Source organism: Pelophylax lessonae (assembly GCF_965119305.1).
Source record: "Pelophylax lessonae genome assembly, chromosome: 5".
Lineage (NCBI taxonomy): Eukaryota > Metazoa > Chordata > Amphibia > Anura > Ranidae > Pelophylax > Pelophylax lessonae.
Genome location: NC_138772.1, coordinates 242,103,859 through 242,117,586, shown reverse-complemented (window position 1 = coordinate 242,117,586; position 13,728 = coordinate 242,103,859). Strand labels below are relative to the sequence as shown.

Here is a 13,728-nt window from a genome sequence, read left to right as displayed (position 1 = left end):
AAACGCACATTAAAAGAACCTAGAGCATTTATGACAGGTTAGTGAAGAATTTATAAAGTGTTAAGAGTGAGCTGCTCCAGTCACTTCCTGGTTGCACCATTTCCTTCAGTGTACAGGCAAAAGGATCAAACCGGCCAGTAAAACTGACAATGCCAGCAGGAGCACTGAGCATTATTGCCAGTGGCAAAGCCATTTGTTTCAGCGGAGCTGGGCCAAGCCAAGTGTTAAATGAGATCAAAGTATATGAATACATCCTGCAGAGAATTCACAAAATTGTCTGCTATCACATCACAACCCAACTACACTTAAAAGTATATCATTTACACTACATCGCTTCCCCAATAAGCACTTACCACTAGAAAACTGAACTATACATGGGCTTTTTCAATGTCTCATAAACACAATGAAAACACGTCAAACAAATCATAAAGGCTTGTTATAGAAGCATTGCTTTGTTTTTCATAATCAGCACACTTGTGAACGATCCCTTATTTATCAAGCATTCTTGAAGCTTTTTCAATGCTTTATAAAAACGAAAACTCATCATAAATGATAAATTCAATCATCATAAATCAAAAATTCATTTTTCATAATCAAAACACATGTGAAAGAGTCCTTTAGTGGACTTGTGAACACATACCTGTATTGAAGTCTCATAAATTTCATTTGTATTGGTTGTCACTCCAGAGTCCAGAACCTAATCACCAGAAACAAATTCAACAGTGCATTAGTGATGTAAATCCATCAAAATTAAACAAACGTTGGTTGATACGGTTGTATAAATATTGACCAGTGGCAGAACAGTTGGTTAGCTGCAAGAATAGGCCAAAATGCTGGAGGTACAACGCAGGAGTTTTCTGGCAAACTATATAAAAATTATCAGTGCCAGGACATTTCTTGAGCAGTGAGAATAGGCCAAATGCAGACACAGGGGTAGGCATTTAACCTATTGCCACGGCTGCCAATATTGCCATCTCCTGGCTCATCTCCTTCACAAAAAAAACATTAAAGTGAGTCCTAAAATCAAAAAGGGTTGCCAACAATTTATGGATGGCACCTTCTCAATTCCACACATTCACTCAAGACCAGCACAACTTTTTTCAACTGTATAAAATATTTTTTTCATGAGAACATGGATATAAAATGAATTTGTTCTTTTAATTAGTGACATACTGTATGCAACAGGTGTATGGTAGTCTTCTGTGATGCACAGATTCACTTTGATAAACAGTCCACACTGTCCAAGGAAAAGTGGATGCACTTTTCAGTTAAAAATTCTCACACTGTGCAGAAGACCTTCTTAGAAATGAAGCTTGCAGTAGTGCACCTTACCCAAGTACCTCTAGTATATATTGGGCCAGCTCTGTCCAGTGGGTCGTTTTAGCCACCCAGAAGTCCATAGGGTCCTCTCTAAATCAGGGATTCCCAAACTATGGCCCTGCAGCTGTTGCAGAACTACACATCCCTTGAGGCATTGTAAAACTGTGACATTCACATACGTGACTAGGCATGATGGGAATTGTAGTCCCTGAACAACTACAGGGCAGTAGTTTGGGAATCCCAGCTCTAAGTATTTCACTGTCAGCCCTGGAGCCCATATATTCAATAACCATCAGCTTGTGACTGGTGCCTGTAGCGGTGCCAGACTGCTGTGAAAGCCACAGTACATTGAAGCAGCCAATGCTAGTGCTGTTGCTTCTTGATAGGAGGAAAAGTCGCAAGGTTTGATGGTCAGCAGACAAGTTTATGCCACCATTAGCAAATGCTGAAACCAAGCAACCTTTCAATATTAAAGAACGGTCTTGACATCCGGCATTATAAACTACCTCTAGGATGGTGGCAGCAAATCATCTATTTCGGCTTTATAGTCAGGCTCCAAGATGTTGGATACCCAATAATGATTTATTTCATGAATCCCATGTAAGGGAGGGTTTTTTGCATAGGCACTGCAACATGAAGGACCCCATACATCACAAATTGCCTGCAGCACAACGTTGTCCTCTGACGTCTCACCCCAAATAAGTATAATCCTTAAGGTTTGTGGATAGGTAGCCAATGCCAGAGTAAAAAATAGCATAAGAGGGTGTCACATTGTTGTCAGAAAGCTTTATTTTGCCTTCCAGTTCTTATAATTCTTGGTATTGCACAGTAAGAACTGTGCAACCTGGTTGAGAACATGGCCCGGGTAAGGTATTTGCAGGATATTCCTCTGCCGAAGGGTGGACAGCAAGTTTGTACCATTATCACACATGACCTTGTCAGCCAGCAGCTGGCACATGGTAAGTCACCACAATCTAGCCAAGTGTGACTTTGTCCCCTATGTGATGGGAAATAAAAAAAAAAAAAAAACACACCACTTTTTAATTGTAAAAAATGAAAGGGACATCTAAGCACCTAACCTCCTCCTCCCCCCCCCCCCCACATATGCATGAACAAACGCAAGTGTTGGGGGCACCTTCACATGGAAATTTAGACTGATGCACGTTACATATTGCCGTGCACCCAGATTGAGAGCAATACTACCACCAGTCATCCTCCTGTAATGCTAAACTGATGACCATGGCCATGTCACCGGCACTTCGCAAATTTAAGGATTGACATTAGAGCTGCACGATTAAAAAAAAAAAGCGATCTCAGTTCACCCCCCTCCCCACAATCTTAAAACGGTATGTCCTCGATTCTTACAGAGCTGTTCCCTGCTCACTCACAGCTGTCAAAAAAAAAAAAATTCACTTTTTGGGAAAAAATACACTTTAATGAATTAAATAAAAAACGAAACAATGTTAGTCCAATTTTTTTGTATAATGTAAAAAAGATATTACGCCGAGAATCGTGAAAGAATCGTGATTTTTATTTTAAGCAAAAAAATCGTGATTCTCATTTTATCCAGAATCGTGCAGCTCTAAGACATGTTTGGTATCCATTTGCAACCTCATCTGTTATAATTTACTAAGAAATTTGGTAGGAAATTTGGAGGAAGACGCCATGATGGAGGATCCACAACCATTTTTACCAGCTCTGCGTACCAGGACCGCCGAGGCCAGTCTGGTGCAACCAGAATGACCGGAATGCCTTCCATCGCCACCCGGCTAGTAAACCTTGGCAGAAGAACGAGCGAAGGAAAGGCATAAATAAGGCGATACTGACTCCAAGGAGCCACCAGAGCGTCTGTGGCGTCGGCCAGAGGATCCCGAGACCTGGCCACAAAACGCTGAACCTTCCTGTTAAGTCGAGGCGCAAACAGATCCACCTCCGGAGTCCCCCACCGGGCACACAGGAGGTGAACAACCTCGAGATGAAGGGGCCATTCCCCTTGATCCAACACCTGACGACTCAGGTAATCCGCCTGCCAATTCTCCACACCCGGGACGTGGACTGCGGATAGAGCCGGCATATTGTGTTCCGTACACACTAGAATCTCGGCCACCTCCCTGGCCTCCAGGGCAGTCCTGGTGCCCCCTTTAAAATTGATGTATGCCACAGCCGTGGCACTGTCCGACTGGACCCGAACCGGAAAGCCGCGTAGCCAACTCGTCCAGTGAAGCAGGCAGAGCTTGTACCCTGGGCACAGAGCTTTCCCAGCACTCCACCCCAGTCTGACAGGCTGGCATCCGTGGTGATCACCATCCAACACACCGGCAGGAAGGACTTGCCCCGGCACAGGACAGGTGACTGGAGCCACCAAGAGAGCCAACTTCGTGAGATGGCTCAACCGAATCTTCAGGTCCAACGACCATGGATCCCTTTTCTATTTCGTCAGAATCTCTTTCTGCAATTGTCTCGTGCGAGACTGAGCAAACGAGACTGCTTCGAAGGTCAAGACCATCAGACCCAGAGCCCTCATGCAGCCCTGCAAGGAGGACTGATTGATCTCCAGCAACCGGATTGCTCTTTGCAACTTTGAAGCTTGTCCAAGGGAAGGAAGACCCTCGCCAGAGCAGAGTCGAGGATCAGCCCCATTTAAGTGACCCGCGCGGACAGCGTCAGGACAGATTTTTTTTTAAATTGATAGTTCACCCGAGTTCTTGAAGGGTCTGAATGGTGATGGAGACGTGGTCCAGCAGACCCAAATGGGAGACTGCTCGCAACAGGAGATCGTCCAGACATCCCACAAAGGAGATACCCCGTTGAAGAACAAAGCCAGCATAGGGGCTAGGACCTTGGTAAACACTCTGGCAGCCGAGGCGAGACCAAAGGGTAACGTCACAAATTGAAAGTGCTCCTCTGCCACCGCAAATCGGAGGAATCGCTGATGTCCCTCGAATATGGGGACGTGGAGATACGCATCTTTAAGATCGATGGAGGCTAGAAAATCCCCCTGATTCAATGATGCTACCACTGACCGAATGGACTCCATTAGAAACTTCTGCACCCGCACAAAGTGGTTCAGAGCCTTGAGGTCCAGGATTGGACACACCTTGAACTCCTTTCTGGGCACCATAAACCGGTTTGAATAGAAACCTTGAGAGCGTTCCTGTGGAGGAACCGGTACAATCACCCCTTGAGCCAGGAGATCTTGCACAGCCTCCCGCACATCTTTCAAACGCTCCGGAGACAAGTGAAGATTTGACTGAAAGAACCAGTCCCCTGGCTGGGACCAGAATTCGATCTTGTACCCGGAGCAAGCCAGGTCACGAACCCAATCGTCCTGAATTGAGGAAGTCCAGGGTTCCTAAAAAGAAGAGCAGTCGTCCCCCCCACCCCTGAGACAGGTGAGGGCGCCCCTTCATGCTGAAGAGGACTTGTCAGCAGCACCGGACTGTCCGGCCTTGAGCTTGCCCCAGTGCTTTTTAGCTCCTCCAGAAGCTCTGAACGGCTTACCTTTTTCTTGCGCCCCGGAGGCATGAAAAAAACGCTTGTGAGCAGATAAAGAGGGACGCCGCTTAGTACGGGGTGTCTTACCCTTGAAGGATTGAGGAAGAAGAGCACTCTTCCCACCAGTTCCAGCTGTTCTGGAGGAACAGTCTCGGGGTCCAAAGACTCCAGAAAACCCCTAATCCATTCCGTCACCATCTGTGAGACTAACACAGACACAAAAACCGGTTTCAAAATGTAACCCGTCATCACATGAAGATGGCGGGAAAGGGATTCCACCCGCCTGTCCACTGGATCTGTAAAGACCGAGGAATCCTCCACAGGCACAAGGGTAGATTTGTTTAATCTGTAAACAGGATGGTTAACTTTAGGTGGCACCGTCCAACGGATGGAGACCTTTTCAGCAAAATGGTACCGGCGTTTAAAGCGTTTTGGGGTGGTTCCGGCGCCGTGTGTAGAAGGACGCAAGCACCAGCAGCTCCGATGTAACCCGCACCAATAATCCTTATACAAACGCCCAGTGCAGCCTCCCTCCTACCAGACCTCACCTACTCCTTACCAGGTCGCTGGATGGTGAGATTTTTATCGCAGCCGGCTCCTCCTCGAGGTCCCGACACTCATTCCCCTCGCAGATGGCCTTGGATCCCAAGATGGTCACTGCAACACTCTCTCCTTCTCCCCCACCGGACCCTGAACGCCTCTCGCAGGCATAAACAGACAGATCCCAGGGATCAGAAGACTACATGGAAGAAGGTGAAATGGGGAGAACAGCTCATGACGATCCTCATGGTCAGATAGCAAGTGCTGTGGCCGCCTTGCTGTCCCCCCCACCATTACTTCTGCAGTTGAAAAAGCAGTAGCAGCAGACATGCAGCAAATTAGGAGGGAACTGGGAGAGCACTCCCAGAGGACTACAGAAGCCGAACAATGTATACCCTCGCTGGAGAAAGAACAAATACGCACTAATACAGCAATGGAACAATGCAATCAGGCACAACAGCTTTCATATGATAAAATTGAAGACTTAGAAAACAGATCTGGGCGCAACAACCTAAAAATTGGCCTCCCCAAAACCTACAAGCCAGCAACGTTTATTGGCATTTGTTCTATGCACATACCAAGGGCCCTGGGCTTGCAAACATAATGCGTGGTGGAAAGAGCTCACGGCAAGAAGCAGAGACTGGTTATAGTGAAATATCTCAACTATGCTGATCGCCTGGCGATTCTACGAAATTATCGGTAAGCCCGGTCCCTGGGGTTCGAGGGGCACAAACGCTTGATATTTGCTGATTACTCTGTGGAGGTCTCTCATAAACGTGAAGAATTCTAACATGTCTGCGCTGAACTTTTTAAAAGTGGCATGCGCTTCACCCTGGCATACTCGGCAGTGCTACGCCTTTAAGCCCAGGACGGGAACAACTTACATTCCACACCCCAGCAAAGGCGGAATCTTTTCTCAACTCCGTAAACTCCAAATCGACACTGGGGGAACTCACCCCAGAAAAAACCGAAGGCGGTCCCCAGAGACCAAAGGAACCCACGGAAGGACCACCCCAAACGTTTAAATGCTAACCTCCCTGTGGGACATATACACGGGCGTTGAAGCCCGTGACTCCAGAGCGCGCATTCAGGTTTTATTTCGCTAGCATCCATGTGTGCTGCTAGACAATGTTATCAGGCATTCTGATATATGTTCGAGGTCATTGAAGCCGTATTAGTGCACTTGCGACAGAGACAATTGAGTACTGTCCGTGATACTTTTTTTTATTTTTATACAATTTTTCAGGATTTTTCTGGATCTTGAAGAAGGGGACATACCCCGAAAGCTTGTCCTGAAAAATTGTATGTTAGTGCAAATAAAAAAAGTATCACGGACAGTGCTCAATTGTCTCCGATATATGTTTGAAATGTTTCCCCTGCTTTCCCATTATCAGGGGACTGTTGTTATTACTATTATCATTATTATTGGTATCCTTATATCAGTTTTGATACCAAGCTGTTCTTTTTCCTGATCACCAGTATCTTTACTCTCCATGCCAGTAAAATCTCCCTTCAGGGGGGCGATTGCCAAGTGTGTTTTATATCCTTCCCTTCTCCTCGCGCTCTATTGAACTTGATAATTTGGGGAGGCTGACGCCTAGTCTCTTCCCCTCTCTTGATACGGGCCCCACGGGCAAGCGGTCTTGCTGGAGGGATTAGTGCATACAGAAAAAAGTGTAGTCACTCTGGTGTTCGGTATATGTTCATGATTTTGTATATCACAAATATTCTGTTTTCTTTTCTTTCTTCTTTACTTTTTGTTTCTTCTTCTCTTCCTCTTATCTTGTCTGAGGGGATCTACCTGAACCTAAATTTATCCAAACCTGTAAGGTCAAACTTGGAGACCTCTCCATGACTCTTCGATCTACGCGGGGGTTTAAAGGAAACCAAATTTCCACCCAAAAAGACAAAATCCTAACGATAAGCTCAGAAAGAAGGTAATCCAAGTTACACACACTATGCACATATATAGTATCATGGAACTAGGGCTGAAACTACTAATCGATTAATCGACAACTAATCCATTATGAAAATAGTTGTCAACTATTTTCAGAATCGATTAATCGGTCAGCTGATTGGTTCCTTTTTTTGTTTACATATCAGGAAATACAATGAAGCACACATACAGCTAAGTACACTGTCCATAGATGTCAGAAGACAGTGCAGCACACATACAGCTCAGTACACCAACCATACAGGTCAGTAAGTGCATGAGAACTTGTGAACGTGTGAGGCGCAATGCCTCATGGGACATGTAGTCCTGGGCAGGTGAGAGGTTCTAAAGGCAGAAGTTTTTTTTTTAACTTTGCTCTAGGGGCACTCTGAAAGCAGGGGGAGCAAGAAGTGTTGGTGGGAAACCCCAAAAGAGGGGAATCAGGGCTGCTCTGTGCAAGACCATTACACAGAGCATAAAAGTATAACATGTATAAAAAAAAAAAAAAAAATCACTTTAAAGTCTGTGTACAGGGAAGATCAGCATTATGACAGGTGATACACAAAAAGCATGCTGTTGCTACTAAACGTCTTAGGCCTGGTTCACACCTGTGTTTTTTGGTGCTTTTTAAAACACGCAGTAGTGTTCATTTAACATGGTTTCCTATGGGACACAACCACAACTTTACTTTTTTCAGCCGCTGCGAATTTGGAATGGTTCAAGGACTTTTCAACGAAAAACGTTGCTTTTTTGGTTCAATGGACTTCAATGGAGATGCTGCAGAAAAGCATATAGTGCGTTTTTGCCACAATTTGCCTTTTTTAATCTGCCCAACAAATTAGCCCAAAAAAAAAAAAAAGCATAAAAAAATGCAAATCGCAGCAAAATCACGGGTGCAAAAATGCATAACGCACAGCAAAAAGCACTGCAGAAACGGATAAAAAGCAAACTGCATAGGTGTGAACCGAGCATTATGCTGCCCCAACATTTATAGATTTTCGGATGAGAATATTCATATAAAAAATCTTTGTACATTCGCTGAATGAAAAGATGTCATTTGAAAATTTTTACTTGCTTTTAACATTAAGTTTTAAAATGAATGTAATTTCTGAACGAAAACCACATACACTGCCTGAAAACTCCTTTGACCAAGTTTCCAATTCTGCTCCTTCAAATTTTACCGTGACTGTGGTAGAAAACGAACATCGATTTGACCCCACTATTAGAAAATCGAACAAACGATCTTAAAACAAAATATTTTTTGAAGGAAGACATTGTTTTTGTTTGGCCAGCATAAGGGACAGTATACGCGGGGAGCTTTTATCAAGCCACCTGCCTATGACAAGGTCTGTCATATATAATGTATTACACTTCTGTCTAAAAATCAGCAACACAGTCTTAAATTTTTTTTCTTTAAATAAAAAATTTGATCTGAGTCTGATGATATTTACCAGATTCAACCTCTGAGAATAAAAGACAGAAGACATATTCTGTATATACTATTAGAGTGGATTAGCAATCCACTCTAATTATCCAATTATAATTAATTGTCCAATTAATCGAAACAATAAAATCAGCCAAATAATCAATTATGAAAATAATCGTTAGTTGCAGCCCTACATGGAACGTTAAGGGACTAAGATCCCCAGTCAAAAGAATGAAAATTCTTAGACACTTGAAGAGGCTCAAAACTGACATAGCCCTGCTTCAGGAGACTCATCTCTCCGAGGATGACTTCTCCTGCATGCAGAAACTGTGGGTGGGTAAAGTTTTGGGTTCAGCTTCTAGAGGCAGAAAAGCAGGGGTCTTCATTCTATTAAATAAAAATCTTTCTTATTACATATTTTCGGTAGACAAAGATGACAAAGACAGATCTATCACGGCACAGCTCAAATTTCCCACTAAAGAACTCCTAATTACATGTGTTTATGCACCTAACTCACCAGATAAAACATACTTCACCAATCTTGCAAGTGAGCTCCTTCGCTTCCCCCAGATCCCCCACAGGGATTTAAATTCCACTATGTGTGAACTAGAAGACAGATCCATGAAAGGGATCAAATCCACCCAGATAAGTAAGGGACGAGTTACCTATCTGAACCAAATAGTCACTGCCCTACAATTAATAGACCATTGGAGGCTCTCTCATCCAACAGACAAAGAATTCTCACTCTACTCCCACGCACATGACTCGTTTGCCAGGCTAGATTATATATTCAGCACTACCTCCCTACTACTGTACATACGGGAATCCACTATCCATGACCTGATCATGTCAGACCAGATTTTTTAGTGTGAGGTACATATCAGCATGTGCAGATATCCTTGACCCCGGAGCTTCCTATGCTAATTGAGCCTGATCTTGCCGATGAGGAAACAATGATAAGGATAGCCTGGAGCCTCTTTTGGAGATCAATGCTGAACATGACCCCCTGTAATTAAGGGGTCAATTTTCTTACATAGTTACATAGTAGGTGAGGTTGAATAAAGACAATAGTCCATCCAGTTCAACCTGTGTAGGTGTGTGTGGCTGTAATCATCTCACATACCCCTGAATGTTCTGATCCTTGAGATGTAAGTCTAAGAGTCTTTTGAAAGCCACCATACTACCCGCAGAAACCATCTCTTGAGGTAGAGAATTCCACAATCTTGTAGCCCTAACAGTAAAGAACCCCCCACGTTGCCTGAGGTTAAAACGCTTCTCCTCTAATCGCATTGTATGCCCTCGAGCCCTACTCTGGTAAGGAGTATCTAATTAGAGCACTGGGTGGAGGTTTACTGGTGAAGGTTTCTTACATCAAGTTCAAGTTTACTCAGATTGCTGAGACATCACTTTGCACTGAGCACTTTAAGGACTACCACATTTATTTATTCACGTGAATCATCTTAAGAAGGACTAGATTTATTATAATTTATCATATTTATATATTAATCACACAGCTGGTTTTACCTGAAATATTGCATTGCTGCTTTTTATGGTTTAATATCAGCTTTATATGCACACAAGCACTTTTCTTGTGATCTTGAGTGCTGAGCGCAATATATATTTTCTTTTGTTCACATGTCAGACCAGAGCCCCATCTCCATTAAATTAGATGATTTTATGCTTGGATCCACAGCCAAACAATGGCATTACCCAACCTATTTAATGCACGGTGAACCCTTCAAATTAATGCTCCGAGAAGCTTGGAAGCTAAACAGCCATCAACATCAGTCATAGGAACAACCCCAATTTATTTTGGGATGCCAGTAAAACATTTATCTGAGGCAAGATCATATCTTATGTCTCTTCCTACAAAAGAAGCATCCAGAAGCATTATATAGCAGCCAGCACAAAGCTCCACCAGAGACCCAAGCACTTTTGAACCAACAACACAACCCGTCCAACTTAAATAGGTGGCATGAAGCAAAGAGATCCTTTGATCTTTGGGCAAATGATTTGGAACACATCAAACTATCCTATACTGATTTACAATTCCACAAGCATGGCAATAAAGCAAGGAAGCTACTAGCCAGATTAAGCAAGGGCTCCCACCATCCGACTCACATTACCTCCCTGAAGGATAACCGGGGTAAGCTTCACACATCCCCACAGGATATAAAACTCCTCGAACAATATTATGCAACATTATACGCCAACAACCAAACAGAGGAAGCGACAACATTTTTAGACACTACTAACCTCCCCCCTCAGTAGACCCCTCATTCATGTCACAACTGAACTCCCCAATCACTCAAGAAGAAATCGGGCTAGCAATTAAGATTTCCAATGGAAAGGCCCCAGGCCCTGACGGGTACACCCCAGAGTTTTACAAATGGTCAGGAGATCGGCTTTCCCCCACACTGGTAGAGGTCTTTAACGCAATTTAGAAGAAAAGTCCATACTAACCTTCGGGTCACTAGGCCCACATCAAATTGATTTTAAAATAAAAGGTAAAGACCCCATGGAACCAAGCTCCTACCGGCCTATATCCCGTTTAAATGTGGATTCCAAAATCTTATAAAAAATAGTGGCTTCACTTATAGCTGACATTTTACCCTCTTTAATACACCCAGCACAAGCGGGTTTCACTAAAGGAAGATCAGTCGCCTCAAATTTGCGCAAAGTCCTAACTGTATTAGAATACGCGAAAACTCATCCAACGGAAAACATAGCGATCATTACATTGGATGCGGAGAAGGCTTTCAATAATGTGAGCTTCTATTGGCTTTCTCTAGTCCTCCATAAATTTGACTTTGCTGGTCTTTTTTGTCATTTTATAGTTTATACTCAGCCCCTCAGCCAGGATTGTAGCAGCAGGAGTCTAATTTCAAACTTCATAAGGGTACGAGACAGGCTTGCCCCCTCTCCCCACTACTTTTTAACCTGGCGATAGAACCTATTTCCCGCTGCCTCATCAACAAGGCCCCTATACAAGGCATTCCCATAGGACAGGAAGACCTCTGTGTGGCCCTATTTGCAGATGACATACTGATTTTTTTCCTCGGCACCTTCATCTGACATAGGTCAACTGCAAAAGATATTTGACTCATTCCGCTCTTGCTCCAGCCTGAAAATTAACTACAGTAAAAAGGAAATACTCCCCCTCAAAAAGAGAAATTCTCATACATGGATCCCTCGTCAACGACAAACATATTACCTTCTTAGGAATCAAGATTGGTAGATAACCCTCCACCCTTTACTCTCTAAAATTTCCTCCTTTGACTTCCAAAATAGTGGGTGAATTGGAGACGTGAATGAAGCTACCACTATCGCTCTTTGGGAGATGTCCTTTATTTAAAATGTTATGTTTTGGATGGCTTCTGTACCCCCTTCAAACTATATTACTACTTTTAAAACCCAATGACATCAACAAAATTACTACAGCTTTAACGGCTTTTTATGGCGCAAAAAAAAAAAAAAAATAGCCCTCAGTAAACTTTATCTCCCAAAGAGCAAAGGGGGGGGGGGCAAATCTACCAAACATCAGAATGTATAATGTTTCTTGCCTATTGTGTATTAGTTTGGACTGGATACTCCAAGCCTCACGGTATACAAACTTTAACCATGAAGCAGCTATGGCCCAACCATTTGACCTGTCAGCGCTTCTCCACTGCACCTTTAAATTACTTCCCCAACATCTCAGGCACAATCTTCTGATCAGAGACACCGTCATTGCATGGAGAGAAGCACGGAAAAGACTTGATCTATCCCCCACCGTATCTAGCTACCTGCCTATTAGGGGAAACCCAATGTTCCCTCAAGGAATGCAGAATGAGGCATTCTCACTACATTGGTCAAACCTTTTGCTTTCCAGTGTATCGCTATATGAGGCCTCCTCAGGAAACCTGAAATCTTTGGACTCTAGCAGAGGACTTCCACGTTCCAAAACACAACTTCTTGCATGTTCTACAACTCCCCAACTTTATGGACAAGTCATGCCCGATCAAGGCAAAGAGATTTCGTCCATTAATGTTGGAAAACATCCCTGGAGAAACAGGATACCCAATCAGAGATATCTACAAGCCCCTCAACGCATTTTTCACGAAACCACTACATAATACAATCGGTAAAAGCTTGGGCTAAGGATCTCCTGGGTAAGAACACCCTAGATTACATTTTAGAAGGATACTCTATCACCCTGAACCCGATACCTAACGAAATATGAAGGGAAACCCAAATAAAAAATCTCCATAGAGCCTACTTTCCCCTTCTCTTCAAAATACCCTCGATCGAAAGGAATATGTACATGGTGCCTGACCCCAAAACCCAGTCTAATTCATCGCCTGTGGCATTGCCTTGCCATTTGGGATTACTGGAATCAAGCTCTTGCCTTCATCTTGGGGTATAACGAACCAACAGCTCCCTAAAGATCCCATGCTTCTCATTCAGTTGTCCTAAGATGCATGCCCCCTCAAAGGCGGTACGAACCATAAACTTTCGAAAAACAATTACCACTGGATATTGATCTGCCTCCTGATAGCTTGCAGACAGATGCTTAAGCACTGGATCTCTTCAATCAACCCCCACAATCACAGAAATAAAAACCTCAAGACTCTCCCCTTCTCAGAGAAAGACACGATGTTGCTCTGCAAAATGACCAACATTCCACGCGATTTGAGCTCAGATGGTTTTTCCTCATCGACAAGTGTCTTACAACTTCTAGAAGACCTGAACTACAATTATTGCCTGCATGAGTGTTAGACCCTATACCCATATTACAGTTCAGATTCTCCTCAACTATCAAATTACCATGCCTTGACTATTCTTGCTTTTTCTTTTCATACTCTTTCTTACCTTTTCCTCCTTAGTAGGGCTATGAGCTCTTCATTGTTGTTTCCTATTCTTTAAAGACTCTCTAGCCTTTTCAGTTGCACAAAAGTGTGCACCACCCTATTCGTTTAATCCAGCAGCAAATCTAAACAGTACCCGGTATCTCTTTACTTGTACCTTACGTGTT

The 13,728-nt window shown here is 43.5% G+C and overlaps 1 protein-coding gene across 2 annotated transcripts in view; it reads right to left on the bottom strand.

The window, feature by feature from the left end:
• The window catches only part of LOC309556313 (uncharacterized protein), a 424,886-nt gene that overhangs the window by 228,318 nt on the left and 182,840 nt on the right, over window positions 1-13,728 (bottom strand). For both annotated transcript variants that reach the window (XM_082258756.1, XM_082258757.1), the window contains exon 4: window positions 641-697. In XM_082258756.1, coding sequence (XP_082114882.1) covers window positions 641-697 — 57 coding nt within the window. The remainder of the gene's footprint in view (window positions 1-640; window positions 698-13,728) is intronic.